The 21,978-nt window shown below is 45.8% G+C and overlaps 1 protein-coding gene across 5 annotated transcripts; it reads left to right on the forward strand.

The window, feature by feature from the left end:
• The first annotated feature begins 7,953 nt into the window (after positions 1-7,953).
• On the forward strand, positions 7,954-21,978 carry tjap1 (tight junction associated protein 1 (peripheral)). Of its 5 annotated transcripts, none has more exons than XR_005100420.1 (11): positions 7,954-8,243; positions 9,978-10,122; positions 10,207-10,854; positions 15,378-15,406; positions 17,351-17,512; positions 17,946-18,012; positions 18,959-19,066; positions 19,356-19,439; positions 19,849-20,469; positions 20,614-21,242; positions 21,300-21,978. XR_005100420.1 is itself a non-coding variant. In XM_037272121.1 (11 exons), the coding sequence occupies exons 2-11, from the start codon at positions 9,997-9,999 to the stop codon at positions 21,061-21,063; spliced, it is 2,229 nt and encodes a 742-aa protein (XP_037128016.1). In that variant the 5' UTR covers positions 7,954-8,243; positions 9,978-9,996; the 3' UTR covers positions 21,064-21,978. The 5 variants fall into 5 exon arrangements, 4 of the variants coding, with proteins under 4 accessions (XP_037128016.1, XP_037128015.1, XP_037128017.1 ...); XM_037272121.1 differs by having other exon boundaries at positions 10,207-10,575; positions 10,642-10,854; positions 20,614-21,978; XM_037272120.1 differs by having other exon boundaries at positions 20,614-21,978.

Consider the following 21,978-nt stretch of genomic DNA (forward strand, 5'->3'; position numbering starts at 1 on the left):
AGCGCCCCACTGTGACAAGACTCACAGGCCAAAAGCAGTACCGTGTTTTTCCATGCATAATGCGCCCCCGTGCATAATACGCACCCTAAAAATGGCATGTCGCTGCTGGAAAAAAGCCTGTACCCATGTATAATATGCACCCAAATTTTTGCTTTTACTTAAGTCCGTAAACATAAAATTATTTCAGAAAAAAGAGCATCTTTGGGAACAACCGGATGTTATTCTGCCGGTCAGTATCACTGCGCATGCGCTAGCAAACTCGATAGCGAAGAAATGTTTCGGATTTGTGTAGGGTACATTGTGACAGCAAACGAGCAGGTGACCGAGCAAGCGTCTGATACGAGAGCATTGTGTTCGTATGGAGCGTGTTTGAAGTGAACAGCAGAGAAGAAAGGAACAAGGCAAAGTGTTGTGAAATAAAATATTACCTGTAATACGCATTTTGTTATTTGCTGATTGAAACTGCTAATTAAACTGTGAATTGAAACTAATAGGTAGAGAACTGAACTCTCGCTCTTTATATAGCTGATGTGTCTTGCGCATCCGTTCTGCGCATACTGTCATGGCGGCCTCCGTATGATATCCGGTCTGCGATGGAGATTAAAAAACAAACAATATTTGACAATAACACACCATCAAGGATTGCACCATCGCATCAAACGATGTGTCGTCAATTATGAATTTTACTGACTAAGTGTGTTGGGCAGGATGGCTGAATGCGATGCGCGATTGACAACAAACAAGAAGAAAGGTGTGATTTCAAGTTTTATTTCGAGGGAGATTTTCTTCAAAAATTGTTGTACCCATGCATAATGCGCACCCAGATTTTAGGACAATAAATTAGTTAAATTTTGCGCATTATGCATGGAAAACACGGTAAGTCTGAAATAGAGGTGGAGATGTCAACGAGGAGATATTGGATTTGGTAGTAATCTGTTGGTTCCTTTAATACCCTTTTTAAAAGTTTACTCGGTACAAATAAATTAGCGATATGGGCAATTTAGAGGTCCAAAAGTAAGAAATTCAAATGAAAATCACATCCTAGATTCGAATAATGGAGCCTAACAGGAGTATGGGAAGAGTGAACAGCTGAGAGGGGGCTTTCGATGTAGTGGCGGAGAATTAAAAATTCAAGATAGTCCAGTAATATCGGTAAGTGAGCATAACACCAATAATACTGAGGTCAAAACAGAGATGATGCTATGTTTGGAATATGAGTTAATTATGAATAATGTACATTCTGTATGCAATATTTGGAAACTATCTGAAATCGAAGGCTCGAATCAGGAAAGGTGGAAAGGTGATGGAGAGGATTGCGTAAAATCAAAGTTAGGAAAACAAAAGATAGAATGTAGCCTGAAAATAGGATGAGCTGCTGGAAATGACAGGATACCAGCTCAGTGGCCTAGTGGTAGAGTGTCCGCCCTGAGACTGGAAGGTTGTGGGTTCAAACCCCGGCCGGGTCATACCAAAGACTATAAAAATGGGACCCATTGCCTCCCTGCTTGGCACTCAGCATTAAGGGTTGGAATTGGGGGGTTAGATCACCAACTGATTCCCGAGCGCGGCACCGCTGCTGCTCACTGCTCCCCTCTCCCCCAGGGGATGGATTAAAATCACACGGGGATGGGTTAAATGCAGAGGACAAATTTCACCACACCCAGGTGTGTGTGTGACGATCATTGGGACTTTAATCTTTAATCTTTAATTCAATTGTTGTTAATAGTAGAATTTGAAGTTTGATTAACAAAAGGTACTAGGAAATTAATGGCAAATTAGAAGACGATATTTTAAGTTTGGTATCCCACTTTGTCTTTTCCAGTATCCATCAGTGACCCTGAAACTCGATCCCGAGACTCCACCTACAGCCGTGAACGGCAAGAAAACGGTGCTTGGCCCTGAGGCACCTTTGACCTTTTGCAAGAACAAAGAAGGACTATATTTGTGCTTGGGGGGGGGCACAACGCTCCGGAGGAAAACGACATCCTCGGAAGCGAGTACAAAGGGTGAAGGAACTTACAAGATGAGAATGGACTCAGTTGAAAATGGACTCATCCGAGAGTGAGGAATGAGTTGGCTCTGAGGCTACAACAAAAGACAACAACTTGACAATGAGGTGCTGCAAAAGACACAAGAGACATGAAGTGTGCAACAAGCAAACCGGACTCCTTGCTGAGGCGTTATCAAACTTGGTGGAGCTTGGGTCAAAGTGGATGGAAGCTTGCTTGGGCACTGAGTTTGACATAACTGAGGAGTCTTGATAAAAGATAAATGAATGAATAAATAAATAAAGAGCAAAATGTGTAGTGTTACAGAGAAAGAAAAAAAGCATCATAATCAGAGGATGGATAAATTTGGATAAAACAGATAGGCTAAACCGTAGGAAATAAGAGTAGGATCACATTTAGCCCATCCAGCTTAACTATTAGACATTTAGTCATGGACATTTTGGAGATGAAAATAGGGCATTAGGACCCAATAGGATGCAGTCAAGAGGTGGCTAGATTGTTCAATGGACCTAATTAATAAATTAGAAGTTAATTACACCTCGCTGGGAATTCTGGTGTCAGAAAGTCCGATAAGTTCAAGAAATAACAGCCATGGAAACTTTTGACGGTTAAGAATAAAAGAAAACACGGCATAAAAGTCACACAAAATGACAGTTAACGAGATGACAAATGTGATAGGACTCGAATAACAAATGCCTTGACATGGCAAAGTGAAAACAACATAGTTGAGTAGACTGTCGGAGGGAACCTTTTGAGTATCTTTACCTGGTTGGTCGATTAGAATGATTGATTAGGATAAAATTATTTAAGGACCATCTGAGGCTGCATCTTTCCCCATGCTCACCCATGAACAGACTCAGCAGTAGAAATAACTGAATTTTTTAGGCATTTAATTTACAGTTTTACGGTAAAGGTGAGGTACGATTGTATGAAATATTGAATTGAGAAGAACATCCAGAAATCAGTATTCACTGATTACCTGCTCACTTACACATACTAAATTTGTTTGTTGTGGGATGAGAGCTGAGCAATGAAGGCGAATGAATCGGCACTTGTGTGGTTAGGAGTGTGTACGTGTGTCGGGGTGCAGTATGAACGGCCAATGTACTTTGGAGTGGGTATGAGATGATCACAGTTGAGGGTAAGATTCCTCTCACATGAGACTATGTAGACATTATAGATTGGAATACCCCAGATTGATGAGTGTTAGGCTACGGATTTTAGTTATTGATCTGACTCCAAATTGTGATCAACACTTAACACAAGAGTTGTTACGTCCTAATCCACACACCGGTACACCTAACAATTTTGCGAGTTCGTTCTGTCAAAGAGAAGACCAGTAGATCAATTAGGCCGAATTTACCAATTGTTTAATCCTGACAAAGCAAGATAATACAGGCGCCTGGGTCTCGGGTCCTTAACACAAAAAACTCATGTGCCTTCGTGACCATCAAAGACAACACATTCTTCCGGGTTGCCCAGTTTGAAAGAAACACAATATGAATATTCAAGCATGCAAAATATTGTGTGGTGATTGGTCGATGGTCGATGGTCGTCTCCTCCTCGCTTGGGTTTTTCCCCTGCTCAGCACAGGTGTCTGGACCACAAAGACGAGTTGTTCCTCACCGGCCTTGAGATATCCTCCCTGTCTGGACATCCTGTTCCACAATACTTTGTAGAGAACAAATTCATTGTAGCCTGCACATTCCTTTCCACTTATTAATTACCACACGAGTACACTACTACTGATAATCATGTTGATATGATTATAAGTCTAGCGCTGCCTTAACAAAATATGTTTGCAAACTGCCGAAAACACATTTCCCTTTAATGAGTGATGAGTTATAACCTTAACTAACAGCTGATGGTTGATCGAAGGCACCATGGACAACAAAATAGTTCATGGAGAAGGCCCATTTCAGTAACACGGATGGACAAGACAGGACTAATATCAAACACCAGGACGATGGACGATATGACATGATAAACCTGGACTCACCCGACAGAGTGACGGACTATGTGGATGACGACCAAACATTTGAAACTTAAGCTTGCTTGTGGCAAGAGCGAGCTTTGCTATGTTTTTGTGCGTCACTTGACTTATTGCAGCATCAACCGCCAGCCAAGGAGCAGATTGCTGGTTGTTTTATAACTTGTATTAATTTTGCAGGTTGTCGATTGCAGTCTTGGAGAGTTTATGTTGAATTTACATGAAAATGTTAACCCTAACCCTTTTGATTTTTATGATGAATTCATCAATGATTGATGAGTGATTGATTGATGATTTTCAGGACAGAATCCCCGGGCGCCATGATTCATTGTGTTTCTATTTTTATTTTGATACTCGATGCCTGTGTAGTTTTGTGAGTACAAGTGTCCGCTGTCAGCAGGGCTGTATGCTCACTGGCAGGGGTGCGATGATTTTTGTTTGTGTTGCCGAGTGTGGGGTGGACAGTCAATTTTCAGGAACTTGGGGATGACGGTCCTGGATGCGTGAAAGGTTCGACAGGGCTGGCTGCAAGGCATATGATGATGTGGTAGGACATTTTGCCGGTTCCTTTTTGAATGCCTAATGACACATTGGGCGAATGTGTCAAAGGGGGGTGGGGTTACATTTGAATGAGTAAGTAGATATAAAATTTAATTGTGACATTCAATGTTTTTTCGGATTCACTTATTTTTGAGGCTTTAACAGGACGTGCCAGAATTCAACAGGCAGTGATGGAAGGAGCAGAAGAAGCATCTCGAAAGGAAAGGAGTTAATGGGAGACAACAGTCTGGAATGGATGCAAAGCGTGGTAACAATCTAGCTACAGTTAAGCTACGGTTAAGGTGTTTCAACGGAAAAGCACGAATGATGACAAATCATACAGCTAACAGGGATTAGACTGCGGCACAATAGACAACAAATGTTTGGAAGGTAATTAAATAAAATAGACAAGGAATAGGGAAAATTCCTGAACATATGAATGCAATAAAGCTGCTATTAAAGGGAACGTATTTAAGAACACATTTTAAGAGAATTAATTTGCATAACAAATATTGGAAAGAGTTGAGTAGTTATATCATTTTGGGAGGATTACAGGTCCATTGCTTCAAAAGGGTGACTGATTTGAACAGTGAGGTGACTTGAAGGGGAGACAAAGATAATGTACATAGACAAATTGGTTGAACAAAACTGACGGGACTGGTACCCATTTGAGAATACTGAGAAAAAATTTAAATCAAAGAGGAAATTTGGAGTGAAAATTTGTATTTGGACTGGGAAAGAGTGATTGCAGAGACGTGATTGACAGGACTTCAGACAGTGACAGCTGCAGCAGGAAAGGCTAACTTGAACAGGTAGAAGTTACTCTGCAACAATCTTGTGAGGTTGACAGCACGACGAGAAATAAGGGGGATGATTCATAACTCCTGGGGGGAGTGTTGTTTGTTTGTTTGTGGGTTGGGGGAAAATTTTTGGATGTTTACCGATGTCGTCTCTTGTCGGACCGTTTTCGGGACACTTATAAGGTCCTGAAAGGGGGGTATGTTGTAAATTTTGGCCTGCATGTGTCTCTGTATGTTGCCCTAAAAAGCCAGGCCGGCGCAGTGGGATTGCGCATGAGTTATTTGTGCTGGACAGGGAGGTTTAGTTTCAGTAATGTATGGGTACCTAGAATATAGATGGGCCAGTTGTCCGTGACCAGGGAAGAGCCGAGTGGATGACCTTTTAGGGGCAACGAAGTATACTGAGACTTGAACCGCAGTTGTTATTCAAAGCGATGAGATCAGCGGTCTTGCCAGGTATAAAATATGCGAGAGAGAAGCAGCTAACATCTTTGCTTTTGGGCCACTCGAATATTTGGAGAAACTTCACTCTGACATCGGTTGAATAAAATCTTTTCCCAATCAGCCGTGTGTCACTGGAGTGTTCCTTCTCTGAGCCAGCCATCTTCCACCAAGTGTTTTTCTTGGAGACCAGCGAAGCAACCAAGACAATTCACCACACTGTTACATCTTAAAATTATGGCATAGCAAACTCATATTCCAAAATTGTGCGTTGCTACGTGTTTGAACAGGTCGTGTCCTCCCAATTGCTAATAATTTAATTTATTAGATTTGTTAGTTTCCATCCGGTCACCCCTATGTCAAGCTTTAACACCATCTCCTGGTGAACTTTTGGAACTACAACATGTTTTGGGATAGCCAATGTGCCTGGGCCAAATTCGATACCCAATTTTACACCATCTTGTACCACCATGCCACTTGACAGTCTTTGACACAAAGTGAGTATATACATTTCATTGTTACTACTGTCTACTGTTGTGCCGTTTGTCGGATCGCGGTTTGTTTCGTGAGTGCGCCGTTTGATTGATAGCTTCGGCGCGCTCCTTTAAGTTTGCCTCGCATCGTACGAGTAGCCGTTACACAGCGGCACGGCGACTAACGGTCGCCAGCAGATGTATTTTGTTGTCTCGATGACTTATGTTTGGTGTGTTGCTGAGGGTATTTCATTTATGGTTATTTAGTATAGCGGAACCGTTACGTGCAGTTAGTTATGTATGTGTGCCGTCTACTAGTGTTGTGTGAAGTCAGAAGTTGAGCGTTGACTTACGTGCTGTATTTCTGTCTGTTGCAGAACCACACACACACCCCACACACCCTTCATTCAATAATCACACACACAAGAACCACATTTGCCCTTTTGCCAGTTTGCCTGTATGCCCCTATGAGCCACAGTGCCTGTTAATTTTTTGCCAATAATTCAGTAAAGCAATCAAAACTGAACCACGTCGTCCCTCCTGTGTTCTGACCGACACTCGGGGGCAAAAAGAGCATAACCACCCGAGCCAACCCCCGAAACAGTCCTCAGGCTCCCCAACAATAGCGGTAACAGTTTGCATAATTTTATTGAAATTTTTTCCTTATTCAGATTTGTTTCAAGACTACAGTTACAAATAGACTTTACTTTGATGGTTAATGCAGTAATTGCAATTTTGTTGTTTTATCACAGTATTTATTTACATTTCAAAAACGAGAAACCATTCATTTACAAATGTGATTGCACTATTTAAAAGTTCAGATATTAAGATGTGATAGACAATTTTTGCATGATTTGAATGAGGCATAATAACATGTTTTTTCTCTCGAATGTATTGTGATAATCATTTGTTTCAGATGTAATCATTTTCTGTATAAAAATTAAATTTGCTGCTCAAAAAGTCTTTTTTCAAACTTGAGTCTTGAAAAAGAGGGGGTCGTCTTATATTCGGGCCAATACGGTCTCTCTCTCTCTCTCTCTCTCTCTCTCTCTCTATCTATCTATCTATCTATCTATCTATCTATCTATCTATCTATCTATAACTGTTGTTTATAGATATCAATTGTCCGTTGTTTATATTGTCACATATATACACTGCCGTTCAAAAGTTTGGGGTCACAAAATTGTTTGGGTGACCCCAAACATTTGAACGGTAGTGTAAATATTATTATAATAAAATATTATGAATTAAATATTATAAATTATATCTTATATTTGTATAAGATTATAAAAAATCTATGAATATAAGTATACATATATATTATAAGATTTTTTACACAGAAGATTATATATATAATCTATAAATAATTATCTAAATAAATATATACACTACCGTTCAAAAGTTTGGGGTCACCCAAACAATTTTGTGACCCCAAACTTTTGAACGGTAGTGTATATATATTGTTTCCAAAACAATATAGATTATTTAGAATAAGGTTCCATGTGCCCAACTTTTAGCACCAGCAAATCCAAAGGCGTCTGCACGCCTTTGTGGTTTAATGGCGTCACGACCGCATTATAATGATATTCCAAGTGACGCTTTTCCTTTCCTTTCAGTGTTTTCTCTCGAATTGACGCTTCTTTTTGAACGTTCGCTGGCGGTGCGTGACGTCACAACGCAGGAGGGGCGCGGGTGGGATTATGGGGAGGATTACCCATCATGCCCCGCGGGTAAAGATGGCGACAGCTCAGCTCGCTAACTTTCTCTGAGTGATTTTTGACGGTCGCTCGAAGCGAGCGGCTCTTCGTCCTCCCGCCGCCCTGCTTCGCCACCACTTCTGCGGCCGAGTATCGGCGCTCGCCCCTCCCTTCGGGTCGCTCCGGGACGTGCCGTGCCGTGCTGTGCCGTGCTGAAGAACGCAGCTCCGGCTAAACTTTCCTCTCCGCTCGGCCGACCGGCGGGCCGGCCTGCCGACAACTCTGACGCCGAGGTACGTTGGATCGCTTGTGAGCGCAGCTTGCCCGATCGCGGTGGCTTCGCTAGATGCGGGCACCCTTTGGTTAAGGCTTGGCTTGGCACTGCGCTCAGGTCAGACCGCCTCGGATTTACGCGGCCCGGTCAGTTTAGGCTCGGTTCATCGCGTGCGTGCGTGTGCGTGCGTGGTGAGGGAGAAGGACTGAAGGGGGCGCTCAAACTTTGGAGGCCGAGACAATCTTGTTGGTACTCATGTGTTGCCACGACAGTGCACGCGTTAGGCAGAACGGCAGACCCATTTATGAACCTCTCCTCCCCAAGGTGGACGAGAACAGAATTGAGAATGAGTAAGGCTCACTAAATGTGCTCGTGCCTTCTTCCCCTTGTCCCTGTTGTTCTTTCCAAATGTGCCTCGCTTCAGCTTCACGCCAACAATTACTATTGCGTAGCTGCCCCAGTGTTGTTGTGGTTGTGTATTGTTGTTTGTATTGCAGTTAAAAATAGTCAAAGTAATTCTTAATCAATAGCATACGGAGTGGAGAGGCTTTTGTGTGTTTTAGGGTGGTAATGGCTTTTGGGAAGAAATTGTCCCTGAATCTGTTTGTCCTGGATTTGATGCACCTGTAACGTCTGCCAGAAAGCAGAAAGCAAAAGCGGCTGTGGGCAGGATGAGTGCTGTCTGATGATGGACTGCGCTCTGCTGTTGGAGGGGAAGGACCATCCCATGATATTCTTGACCACTCTCTGGAGCTTCTTGCGCTTTGCCTCAGTGCAGTGGTACTTGATGCTCTTGATAGAGGATGGGTTAGCAGCAGTTTGCGGTTGATGTTTTTCCTGAGCACTCTCCAGGAGTGCAGACGCTGCTGCGCCATCTTGAGGACATCCTTGTTGTCGGCCGACCAGGACAGGTCGGCAGAGATGGCGTTGTCCGGGAAGGTGAGGGATTTAATTCTGCGTTGCCATTGATGGCAGATCTGTTATGGACCTACTGAAGTCCAGGATGATCTAAGTGTCAGTGGTGTTGTTTGCTGCTTACCACTCAGAGGACACGTGTGCTCCGCTGTTGACTTGTCTTGTCATTCGTAGGGCTGGCGGCAGGCAGGTCACAATGATGCTTTCGAGGCGCCTCTCTGGGCACTTAAGGTCGCACATGAAAAGAAAACGGGTGGTGCAAGAAAGATAACAGAACCTAAAGCCGCAATAAAAGAGCCAGTGCTCAAGTCACGACCCGTGCACACTTCTGTACTCTGCTTGTGCTACTAATGCGCGCAGTTGTCCTCTCGTTGTTCACTCGTAGACCACATGAGCAATTGAGCGCACTTGTAGCACGCGAAAACACGCTCCGGCCAGGCGGCCTGCGCCTTTTCTCCCCCGTTCTAAGCGAGGGACACAAAAAGTGGCAGCGTATGTGCCAAGCGTGAGATTGAACTTTGTTATTTTGCATGTCAAAGCGCAAGGTGGTTTGGAATGGGAGTCAGCATTTGCCAAAGCTAATCTTTCCGATCAATGCGGCTCCACTTCCTGTTCTGGAAACTTGCTGAGATCAATGTGCAGCCTGAGGCGCGCACACACGCAGGCACAGGCACATCAGACGCTGATAAACTGTGACAAGATTCGACCCGGAGCGCAAACGAGCGAGTAAACTCGGTTGCTTGCATTTGAGGCGGGCGAGCGGCGGCCAGTCACGCTGGTACTTTGCGGACACTTGCCATCCTTTCTTTTGACACGTCTTTTCTGACATCGCCTATAGGAAAGGACCCAGGCCCAGGATGACCAGTGCGGCGCCGTCCAGGAAGCCGTACCGCAAAGCTCCGCCGCAGCATCGCGAGGTGCGGCATGCCGCCGCGCCCATGCCCACGCTGGCCCCTCAGACACAAGCGCCGGATGGCAGCCAGGTAAAGCAACAAACCCTCAACACACCTCCGCCTCCCCTTCAGCCACTTGCCGCGGGCTATAAATGGCAGCGTCGCGTCACCCAGGCTCGGTCCGAAAGCGACTCCGTGTCCGGACTGTCCAGCTTGGAATTTGCCATCGACGACCCGCCGAGAGAGTCTTTCCGCGCCCGCTGGCGCCAAGACCGCCGCCGGGGTGCCGTCGTGGAGCGACAGGACCAAAGAAGAGCTGCCGTCGCCCCCAAGGGCATATTGAAGAAAGCGGAATCCCCAGCTGTGGCACGCACCTGCCACATCATCAGGAAGTCCACGTCGGCGGAGCTGTTGGACGCTGGCGCAAAGTGGGGCGCCCGCTATCTGCCCACACCCTCTCTGGACAGGGAGCAGTCTGTGCGCAGCTCCTCCGGCTCGTTCTCGCCACGCTTGGCGTGGAGGATGCGGCTCCTGGAAGAGAAGGTCCGCTTTTCCACCTTTCTGGATGAAATCACCTGTCGCGTCATAACCCCGGCCCACCTCACACAGCTGGGCAGGAAGGCTTCTCGTCAAAGGACTGGCCCCCGCCTTGGTGGGAAGTGCTTGCCCGACGGCGCGTGCGCCGAGCGCATGCGGCGTTGGGACACGTGGTCGGCAGCACTCAAACGCGCCGAGAGGGCAGGGCATGTAAAGTCCAAGGTAAATCAAGGAGATACAGGTGGACGTCCTCGAGCAAAACAGGATATTGTGTCACATGTGAAGGTAGGTGGGGGTTAGGGTTACCAGCTTTAAGTACAGAGACATATCATCCCTTGTTCTCGTCCCCAAATTCAAGCCGTTGTCCCCCCCCGTCCCAACGACAGAGCAGCCCAAGCAGCAAGGACTGTCACCTGGCATTTTCCAACCTTTCTGTGGGTGGGGATCGGAGCGCCAAGGTCCCCACCTTTGGCTGCCGCCCAGCTCACAGAACCTGAACCCACAGCTGGTGTCCTTTCGGGCTGGGCCTGGCCGGGCCCCGTGGGTGCAGGCCTACCTGCCAGGCGCTCGCCAACAAGCCCCACCTCCAGGCCTGGCTCCGAGGGGCTGGGGTAGGGTTAGACAGACAACTGAGCTCCAAGGATTATTTGGAAACGCAGAGGGGAATTTTTCATTATAGCTCTAAAATTATCTTTTCAAATCAAAAATCTACTTTTTTCAGTCATTCATTCGTTTTCCAAGCAAATGAGTATCAAAAGAAGCGTGTGAACTTGAAGAACTAAATACCGTATTTTTCGGACTATAAGTCGCTCCGGCGTACAAATCGCACCAGCCATAAATTGCAATATAAAGAAGAGAAAAACATATACAGTGCCTTGCGAAAGTATTCGGCCCCCTTGAACCTTTCAACATTTCGCCACATTTCAGGCTTCAAACATAAAGATATAAAATTTAAATTTTTTGTCAAGAATCAACAAGTGGGACACAATCGTGAAGTGGAACGAAATTTATTGGATAATTTAAACTTTTTTAACAAATAAAAAACTGAAAAGTGGGGCGTGTAATATTATTCGGCCCCTTTACTTTCAGTGCAGCAAACTCACTCCAGAAGTTCAGTGAGGATCATTCAAAGATCCTCACTGAACTTCTGGAGTGATGTTGTCCTAAATGACTGATGATGATAAATAGAATGCTCCTGTGTGTAATCAAGTCTCCGTATAAATGCACCTGCTCTTTGATAGTCTCAGGGTTCTGTTTAAAGCGCAGAGAGAACCATGAAGACAAAGGAACACACCAGGCAGGTCCGAGATACTGTTGTGGAGAAGTTTAAAGCCGGATTTGGATACAAAAAGATTTCCCAAGCTTTAAACATCTCAAGGAGCACTGTGCAAGCAATTATATTGAAATGAAAGGAGTATCAGACCACTGCAAATCTACCAAGACCCGGCCGTCCCTCCAAACTTTCCTCTCAAACAAGGAGAAGACTGATCAGAGATGCAGCCAAGAGGCCCATGATCACTCTGGATGAACTGCAGATAACTACAGCTGAGGTGGGAGAGTCTGTCCATAGGACAACAATCAGTCGTGCACTGCACAAATCTGGCCTTTATGGAAGAGTGGCAAGAAGAAAGCCATTTCTCAAAGATATCCATAAAAAGTCTCATTTAAAGTTTGCCACAAGCCACCTGGGAGACACACCAAACATGTGGAAGAAGGTGCTCTGGTCAGATGAAACCAAAATCGAACTTTTTGGCCACAATGCAAAACGATATGTTTGGCGTAAAAGCAACACAGCTCATCACCCTGAACACACCATCCCCACTGTCAAACATGGTGGTGGCAGCATCATGGTTTGGGCCTGCTTTTCTTCAGCAGGGACAGGGAAGATGGCTAAAATTGATGGGAAGATGGATGGAGCCAAATACAGGACCATTCTGGAAGAAAACCTGTTGGAGTCTGCAAAAGACCTGAGACTGGGATGGAGATTTATCTTCCAACAGGACAATGATCCAAAACATAAAGCCAAATCTACAATGGAATGGTTCACAAATAGACGTATCCAGGTGTTAGAATGGCCAAGTCAAAGTCCAGACCTGAATCCAATCGAGAATCTGTGGAAAGAGCTGACGACTGCTGTTCACAAACGCTCTCCATCCAACCTCACTGAGCTCAAGCTGTTTTGCAAGGAAGAATGGGCAAGAATTCCAGTCTCTCGATGTGCAAAACTGATAGAGACATAGTTGTACTAGGTTCATCTTGTTTTTTCTTTTTCAATTACTTCACTGGTTCTTCTATATCAAACAATTTTCTTTAGGTTCATTTACCTGACATGTTTCGGCGGAAGAACCCGCCGAAACATGTCAGGTAAATGAACCTAAAGAAAATTGTTTGATATAGAAGAACCAGTGAAGTAAGTGATAGAGACATACCCCAAGCGACTTGCAGCTGTAATTGCAGCAAAAAGTGGCGCTACAAAGTATTAGCGCAAGGGGGCCGAATAATATTGCACGCCCCACTTTTCAGTTTTTTATTTGTTAAAAAAGTTTAAATTATCCAATAAATTTTGTTCCACTTCACGATTGTGTCCCACTTGTTGATTCTTGACAAAAAATTAAACTTTTATATCTTTATGTTTGAAGCCTGAAATGTCGCGAAATGTTGAAAGGTTCAAGGGGGCCGAATACTTTCGCAAGGCACTGTATAAGTTACACCGGAGTACGAGTCACATTTTTGGGGGGACTTTATGGTATGCTAACATTACAAAAACAAACGAAAAACTGAGAACATGCCTGACGTAATATATTAAGAGTTATTCAAACAAGTATATTATAAATTGATTGATTGAAACCTTTATTGTCCCCTCTGGGGAAAATCAGTTGTCAGTTGTCAAACAGCTCATGATGTTTAAAAAGAGTAAGACCAACAGAACAACAGAATTGACAATGCAAAATATAAAAAAACTGCTGGTCCAATAAATATGCAGTGCAAACTTCCAGCTTGCTTCTGGGGAAAATCAGTTGTCAGTTGTCACACAGCTCATGACTTTTAAAAAGAGGAAGACAAACAGAACAACAGAATTGACAATGCAAAATATAAACACACTGCTGGTCCAATAAATATGCAGTGCAAGCTGTAAGTTTGCTAAAGTGCATCATGTGTAAATAAAAGTAAAAGTCCCAAGTCAGTTTATCGAACCATTCGTATCACTCCAAATAATCAAATCCATCAAAATCTTCGTCCTTTGTGTCACTTATAAACAACGCCGCTGCTGACTCCGGAAGTACATATGTACATGCAGCGCTGAGGTCAGACTCATCGTCAGTTGCGGTTCCAATTATTCCACAGTCCTATATAACTATAGATAAACTATGTATATATCAAATAACTATAACATAAATAACAATTTTATTGAACCATCCGTGTCACTCCAAATCATTAAATCCATCGAAATCTTCGTCCTCTGTTTCACTTTAAAAAAAAAAAAAAAAACGCCGCTGCTGACTCCGGAAGTACATGCGGCGCTGACATCAGACTCATCGACAGTTGCGGTTCCATTTATTCCACAGGCCTATATAACCATCCATCCATCCATCCATCCATCCATTATCTGTACTGCTTGTCCCCACGGGCGTCGCGGGCGTGCTGAAGCCTATCCCAGCAGTCATCGAGCAGTCGGCTGGGCACACCCTGAACTGGTTGTCAGCCAATCTTAGGGCACACAGAGACAAACAACCATTCGCACTCGCACTCACACCTAGGGACAATTTGGAGTGCTCAATCGGCCTACCAAGCATGTTTTTGGGATGTGGGAGGAAACCGGAGTGCCCGGAGAAAACCCATGCGGGCCCGGGGAGAACATGCAAACTCCACACAGGGAGGGCCGAAGGTGGAATCGAACCCGCACCCTCCTAACTGTAATGCAGTCGTGCTAACCAGTGCGTTACCAAGCCGCCCCCTACATAACTATACAAACTATATATCAAATAATGATAACATAAACAACAATTTTATCAAACCATCCGTGTCACTCCAAATCATTAAATCCATCGAAATCTTCGTTCTCTGTGTCACTTAAAGGAAAAAAAACGCCGCTGCTGACTCCGGAAGTACATGCGGGGTTGACGTCGGACTCATCGTCAGTTGCGGTTCCAATTATTCCAGACCTATATAACTATACATCAAATGACTATAAAATAAATAAATAATTTTATCGAATCATCCGCGTCACTCCAAATCATTAAATCCATTGAAATCTTGGTCCTCCGTGTCACTTGTAAACAACGCCGCTACTGACTCCGGAAGTACATGGGGCGCTGAGGTCAGACTCATTTTCAGTGGCGGCTCCAATTATTCCACAGACCTAGTGCGGTCTCATGTGGTTTATGGTGAAAATAACGTGAAGTGATCAACTATAATATAGTAAGTAAGTAATGATCAAGTAATAATGTGTTAATAATTTCACATATAAGTCGCTCCTGATTATAAGCCGCTGAAAACGGAAAAAAATTGCGACTTATAGTCCGGAAAATACGGTACATGTTAACATTCTCCTTCAGTTTTTCATTCCTCCTAGAAAGTGACTGTAAGCCGTCACTGGTGAGGTCCTTTTTCCAACTTTGGGCTTTTCATGTTGTCCTTGGGGCTGGCTCCTCATTTTGATGTTAAGGACAGTGCATGTTAATAGAGCGAAATGTGTTAGCGGTGTCTCATTTGTCTTGCTAACTCCCCTCGTCTCCTCCTGTTACGTTTTTCAGCATGCTGTTCATCTGATTGATTCTGCGGTCTTTTTTGTCTGTGTGGTCTTTCAGGATCTTTTGTCAGACTCGGACCGGATCAGGTGAGATGACCTTGCCATTCTGCTCGTTGGTGTCACCTCGCCTTCATCGCGCAGATAAGTTTCATCCTAAACTGCCTCTTGTGACTGGGCCTTACACAGAGGACCCCAAAGGAAGCCTAACGGCAACGCCTTGACATTTGAAAGCCACCGCAGCGCTGATCACTAGCACATTATGTGCAAGGAGGCAATCCTGCTCCCACTCCAAATCCCTGAGAATGACACGCACCCGTTCATAGAAGCCCCTTGCCCCCCCCCCGCTTGGCTGCGTTCATTTATAATTAGAGTGAATATTCGTAATGAGTAAAGATCCCAAGCACGCCAATCAAGTGTTCTGCCTTTCAAGTAGGGGTGTAACGAATCTTCGATACACATCGATTAATCGATATAATGCTCTACGATTTATTGGCATCGATGCTAAACGTAAACATCGATTTATATCGCCGTGTTTGACCTCGGACATTAGACGCGACTTTATTTTGAAATCCAGTTCATTGTTGCTTGCTTCCTCTTTCCGGGAGCAGTACGCGGTGTGCTGTGTTGTGAGCAGAGCAGGCACGTGAAAGGGGAGCCGACAACTACGTGGCTCCTGGGCTGGTGCTATGGCTAGTGTCCAAGAAGACGAGGAAATTCGCTCCCCTTTGGGCTTCAAGTCATTCGTTTGGAAGCACTTTGGATTCCAAAGAAAAGATGGCTCAACGGACAATTAAAATTATTGTAAATAAATAGTTCAGTAATGCACTTTAAAGTTAATGAATGGTATTACAAAAAAGAAAGAATATTCATTTTTCTTTACTTATATGAGAAAAAATATAGGAATTTGATAAAGTTCAGTGTTAAAATAAGCACTTTGTATACTGCAATACTCTTGTAATTTCCTAAATAAAGAGTTTGCAGTACCTTGTTGATTTTGCGTATGAATTGTTATAAATCAGGATATTGTTCTATATTTTTTATTTAAAAAAATAAAATTAAAATAAAAATATCGATCGTGGAGCACTGTCTCGTGAATGAATCACAGCAGGCTTTAAGATATCGGCAATAATCGTATCGTGGTCCTTTGTATCGATATGATATCGTATCGTGACAAAACTCGCGATTTACACCCCTACTTTCAAGTCAGGTTCCCAATGAGCCCCTTTCGCCTTGTACCTATGATGAAGGTCCTTCCAAAATCTATGCCTTGCACATTTTGCTCCTCCATTTCTTCTTCTACAGTGGTCCCTCTACTTACGAACACCTATAATTACGAACCTTTTGAGATACGAACCGGAGCCTCGCGATTTTTCTGTATCTACTTACAAACCAATTTTCGACTTCTGAACTGAAGCAATAAGTTATTAGCCTGACTTTTTCTGTGTCTTCTCTGGGGTACTTTTTAGCAAGTGTAGAAAATATTGCCTAAGCAGAGTTAGGAGGTCAAGAATAAAGTGACATTTCGTTTTTATTATAAAGGTTTGAAAAAGCAAAAATAAAATTGTTCTTTTGGTTTTCTGTATGTTTTACAAAGAGTATTAGGGCAAAAAGTGTGACTATTCGGATAGTCCGGCACGTATTATTTGCTTTTACATTGATTTCTATTGGAAGCATTGCTTCTGCTTACAAACGTTTCTACTCACAAATCTGATCGCAGAACCATTGAGTTCCTAAGTAGAGGTACCACTGTACTTGGAAATATTAAGTTACTTGAAAGGCAGGGATTTGGTTGGATGTTTCTTTTCGAACCTTCAGGGACCGCCGGGGTACTGTAAACCTCTTGACGACATTTGCCCTGGATAAGAGCTCATTTCCGCTCGTGACTAAGTGAGGAGTCAGAAGTACAGCTGATGTTTTCAAATGCGGCAAGTCAGACGTGGACAAGTAGAGTCAAGACAGCCGAAAGGAGCCTGCGGCCGATTTATACAGGATTGCTTGCCGCCTCCACAATGATGATTTGTTGTCTGGCAGAATCCTTCAGCAGCAGAATGAGGACCTCCGCCGAAGCCTGTCTCTCTCCGCCCACAAGCTGGAGTCTGCGGAGGCGGAGTTTGACGGGAGTCGCCATTACATGGAGGCGGAGCTAAGCCGCAGCAGAGACGACCTTGACAAGATGAGGGACAAGTTTCGCCGGTGAGGCCTTTTGTTTGTTTGCATTGACCGCCAAGTAAAAACCTTTCGCCGCTTGTCATAGCTAAAAATGCCTCACCTAGAGCACTTTTCTGTGAAGCCTCCTCTCCGCTTCAACGCTATTATTGGAGCAGCAATCCGCTTCTGAAAACAAAGAAATCGCAAATGTCAAATGTGAAGAAGACTTCAAACTCGAGTTGTGCGTGTGTCTATATTCTGTTTCCTTTCAACACAAACGAGATAGTCTTGAGAGTGAACAAAGCGCTGTTTGTATTTCAATGGTCCGGCATGCCTGTTTGCGCTGCAGTCCGATTTGTACTTGTGTGTGTTAGCTCATGCAGTTGTCACGGCAACCCTGGCTTTCTTTTGGGGAGGTAAAGCGTGAATCCTGGCGATTGGACTGACAGCACGATGGTCTTTTTATTTCCCTCCGCAGACTGCAGAACAGCTACACGGCGTCTCAGAGGGCCAATCAGGACTTGGAAGAGAAGCTTCATGCTCTGGTAACCATTTCAGCCCGGAGCATCTCAAAATGGTCCCTCATTCGTTTGTCTTATGATGTGGCAGCCTTCACTCGAGAAGAATTGTTTGTTGACGTTACTTCAGATGGCATTGATTGACTTGGTCTACCCATGTTGTGGCCCTCTCCGTCCGTCTCCGTAGCAACAGCCACCATCGTACTACGCGTAGCTGCCGGTGACCAGAGTTGACAACATTTTGGGTTCCCAATGCAAAAGATGGCAAGTGAGCATGGCGAGCAAAAGGAGCTGAACTGTTGCCAGAGCAGCCCCAGAAATTGTGTCGGCTCTTTGCTACTGTGGCCCCCGACACCTTTTAGAAAACCGACCGAGAAACGCTCTTTCCTCCACATGTCGAAAATTGTTGACAACTACAGTTAACCGAGTGACTCACGGAGGCCCGTTCGTGCCGTTCGATACGCTTCTCTCGTACGTGAAAGATGACGAGGGTGCGTATGGGAAAGATGACGAGTGCGCCGCTGCCCAAAGAAAAGCTTGACTTCCTCAGCGGCACCATCAGTTTGGTCGCATGCCAACATTGGGCGCGGGCCAGTTGCGGCGTTGAGCAATATTGCTGAAGAAAAAGAAAAGTTCGTTACGAAATGTTTCGATGGTAGGCTGTCATTTTCTGAGATGATTGCACTGATTTGACCAATCAGGTTGCAATTTGTGTCAGAAACACGACAATCCTTTTTACCACCCGCCTTTCACGCTGCTCCAAATGGAATTGTGGTCATCCTCATCAGGCTGCCATCGGTCAGACCTGGGTCCATGCAGTTGGGTTCATTTTCCTCATCTAAGCCTTCCTTTCCTCTTCCTCATTGTGACCCTGTTAATGTTTGTAGCTCTCCTCCTTATCCACCCTTCCTCATTTGCAAATGTCTCTCTTGATGGGCCGCTGCCTAACGCGCTGCCCTTGCCTGTCCCGCAGCTGCGGACGCTGGATCGAGACAAGAAGACGATGGATGGCGAGATGGTGGAGCTCACCAACAAGCTGCTAGAGGCCAAGAACACCATCGACCGTCTAGAGGAGCTCAACGTGAGTGAACCTGTGCGTTTTTGTTCAAAAGTGACTTCGTCCATTTCCAGCTCTGGAATCTGAAGTCGTTCTCAACCATTCTTGAATCCAATCAGCAACCAGCGATACTAATTTAACAACGCCCCTCCCAAATAGGTGAATGGCTTGATGCCATCACCAGCCAGCCAGTTTTGCCCTTCTCTATTTTTGAGGCTTTCGACTATTTGCACTTTGGCTCAGCGTTAGCATGGCAAGGTCACCCACCAAGGTCAACTCAAGCAGCTGGTATCTTTGTGTGTGTGTGCATCAGGAACGTTACCGGCTGGACTGCAACCTTGCCGTGCAGCTGCTCAAATGCAACAAGTCACATTTCAGGAACCACAAGTTTGCTGATGTAAGTAATTTGACGTGTCTGCATGAGTGCGCAGTGGTACCTTGACTTAGGAGTTTCACAAGACGCCCACACGCGTTTTGGGTAGGGAATGGGGGCGTGGCCGAGTGTGTGACATCGGGAGCTCCCATCATTTGGAATTCTCCCTATTTCCTTTGTTGGAGGGCAGGTTGTTTAGAGCGCTCTCCTTGCCTGTGCAAGGGCAGCGCAGCCTCATTTGCTGCAGTTTTGTCCCACTTTACTGAATCTTGCGCTTCATATGAACTAGAACTCACAGAATGTAGCAAGCAAATTAACTCCAAAAGCTGCAAACTGGGGCACTTGAAAGTCAAGGTACACGTGTGTGTGTGCACGTGTGCGTGCGCGCGCTGTAAGCACGGGGCCTCACTGAGCCAGCTTTGCTGTGGCACAGCTGCCGTGCGAACTTCAGGACATGTTGAAGAAACACATGAAGAGCAGCAGCCTGCCCGAGCCGAGCCTCGGCCCCTGCGGCCAGGACCCGGACACGTTGAGTCTCACACCGTCCGACGTGGTTCCCACTTCGGTGATCGCTCGCGTCCTGGAAAAACCCGAACCGCTGCTCCTCAACTCGGCGCAGTCCAACAGCCGCGGCTGGCCGACCGCCGAGGACGTCTTTGTGCACGTGGACATGACTGCGGAAGGATCAGGCACCGAAAACGACACTGTGCTCGACGGTTCGTGCCAAAGCGTGCCGGACGCGGGCCAGGAGGCAGGCGCCGCACCCTCTTTCGACAAGCTGAATCCGTACCCACCACCACCGCCACCCAACCCGCTTTACCCTGGGCGGAAGGTCATCGAGTTCTCCTCAGATGACAAGGTGAAGATTCCCAAGAACAGTCCGCTTCCCAACTGCACGTACGCCACGCGCCAGGCCATCTCACTCAGCCTGCACAGCGAGCAGCCTTTGGTGCCCCCCAGCCCCGCACCCTCGCGCAGCGAACCGCAGCATCACGGCGCCATCGCTGCCGACACGCCCTCCAGCCAGTCCAGCCCCTTCAGCAGCCCGCCACAGGTCAGTGCACACCAAACATATGTAGACCGCAAAAAAATGTTCAGATACCACTTGGGTTGAATGGAATTGAGACTAAAATCGAAAAATTGTCACGCCCAAATATGTGTGTATACAAACCCCCCTTGAACTCAAACAACTCCGCAGGCGCCGAGCGTGGGGGCCAGCTCTGCCAGTTCTTCCGAGGACCTTCTGGCCAACTGGCAACGGATGTTTGTGGACAAGATGGCACCCTCAGCAATGGTGGGCGGGGGCTCCTCCAGGGTGGCGTACTCGGACGGCGAGGAAGGCTCGACTGCAAGCCACGCCTCCAGCCTCGACACGGACACTGATGTTGAGCCCCGTTCCTACACCAGGGGTCCGTACGGCGGAGGCGAGCGACTCCTCATAAATACAGACCGAGACGGAGTGGCCCCGGGCGCCCAACGGGATCGGGATAATGATGGCGAGGAGCCGGACAGCCTAGCACGGGACTTGTCCGTCATTTCACCGCGGCTCTTGGACTTTGAGCCCGCCTTTGCGGCAGCTGTGCTTCCACGACCTCACCGGAGCCCCAAAAGGATGGGGGTGCACCACCTACACAGACAACAACAGTAACACACAAGACCATGGGGGCACACCCACACAAGCAGGAAACAGCCATACTCATCGTCTGCGTGCGTGCGGAAGAAAAGCGAAACGCGATCGTCTCGGTGCCTCAGTATCGTGTGTGAAGGAACGTTCCCTTCCTTCTTCTGTGTCAGCCGTTGAAGCCAAAGCGATGCCAACCAACACGTGTTCCAAAGGAGAGCCAAACACGGTGGCGACGTACACGCTAGTCCACCGACGGCAAGTGAGTGCTGATTGTTTTTTTGCACATGGTTGTCGGCTAACACGTTTTGTTTTGCTTGTTGCTTTTGTAAAGCCGCTGAATGTGACTAAGCGTTGGCTCGGACCAGATGTCTGTCTGAAAAGAAGAGCTTAGTTGCTATGCAGGTGGGTCTTAATTGGGGCTGCCAAGAATTTGGGCCCCGTCTAAATTGATTGCAACGTTTTTACAACTTGAATGACTGCGCAACTCGTCCTCTGCTATGCTTTCATCCCTGTGGCAGTTTGTTCTCCTTGACTTTGTTGTTGACCCTTTCTCTTCAGCCATGATGAGGATGATGAAAGGCTCTGCTCATTCTATTTAACTTGAGAAGGAGAAATCTCTTTTGCGCTTGCCTGGTGGGTCTCAGGTGACGCGAGAAGGGCCTTTCACTGTTGGTGAATTTTCACACATTGATGCGTCACGAGACTTTTGCAGCACTAACGAAGACGTGAACAGTTTTGGTTTGTGTGCTCGGCACGCTCAGTGTTCAGTGGGACAAAACGCCAGCCGCTCGGACCACTGCCAACTCGTCAACTGATGCTGGCGCAGTCTGTGACCTTTGACCCCAATCAAGTACCTCAAGGTTCCATGAACTCTAATGTTGAGTTGTAAATTGATGGAAATTCTCAAACTAATTCAAATAAAGGTCTAACTGACTCCAA

The sequence above is a fragment of the Syngnathus acus genome, chromosome 15 (assembly GCF_901709675.1).
Source record: "Syngnathus acus chromosome 15, fSynAcu1.2, whole genome shotgun sequence".
NCBI classification, from domain to species: Eukaryota; Metazoa; Chordata; class Actinopteri; order Syngnathiformes; family Syngnathidae; genus Syngnathus; species Syngnathus acus.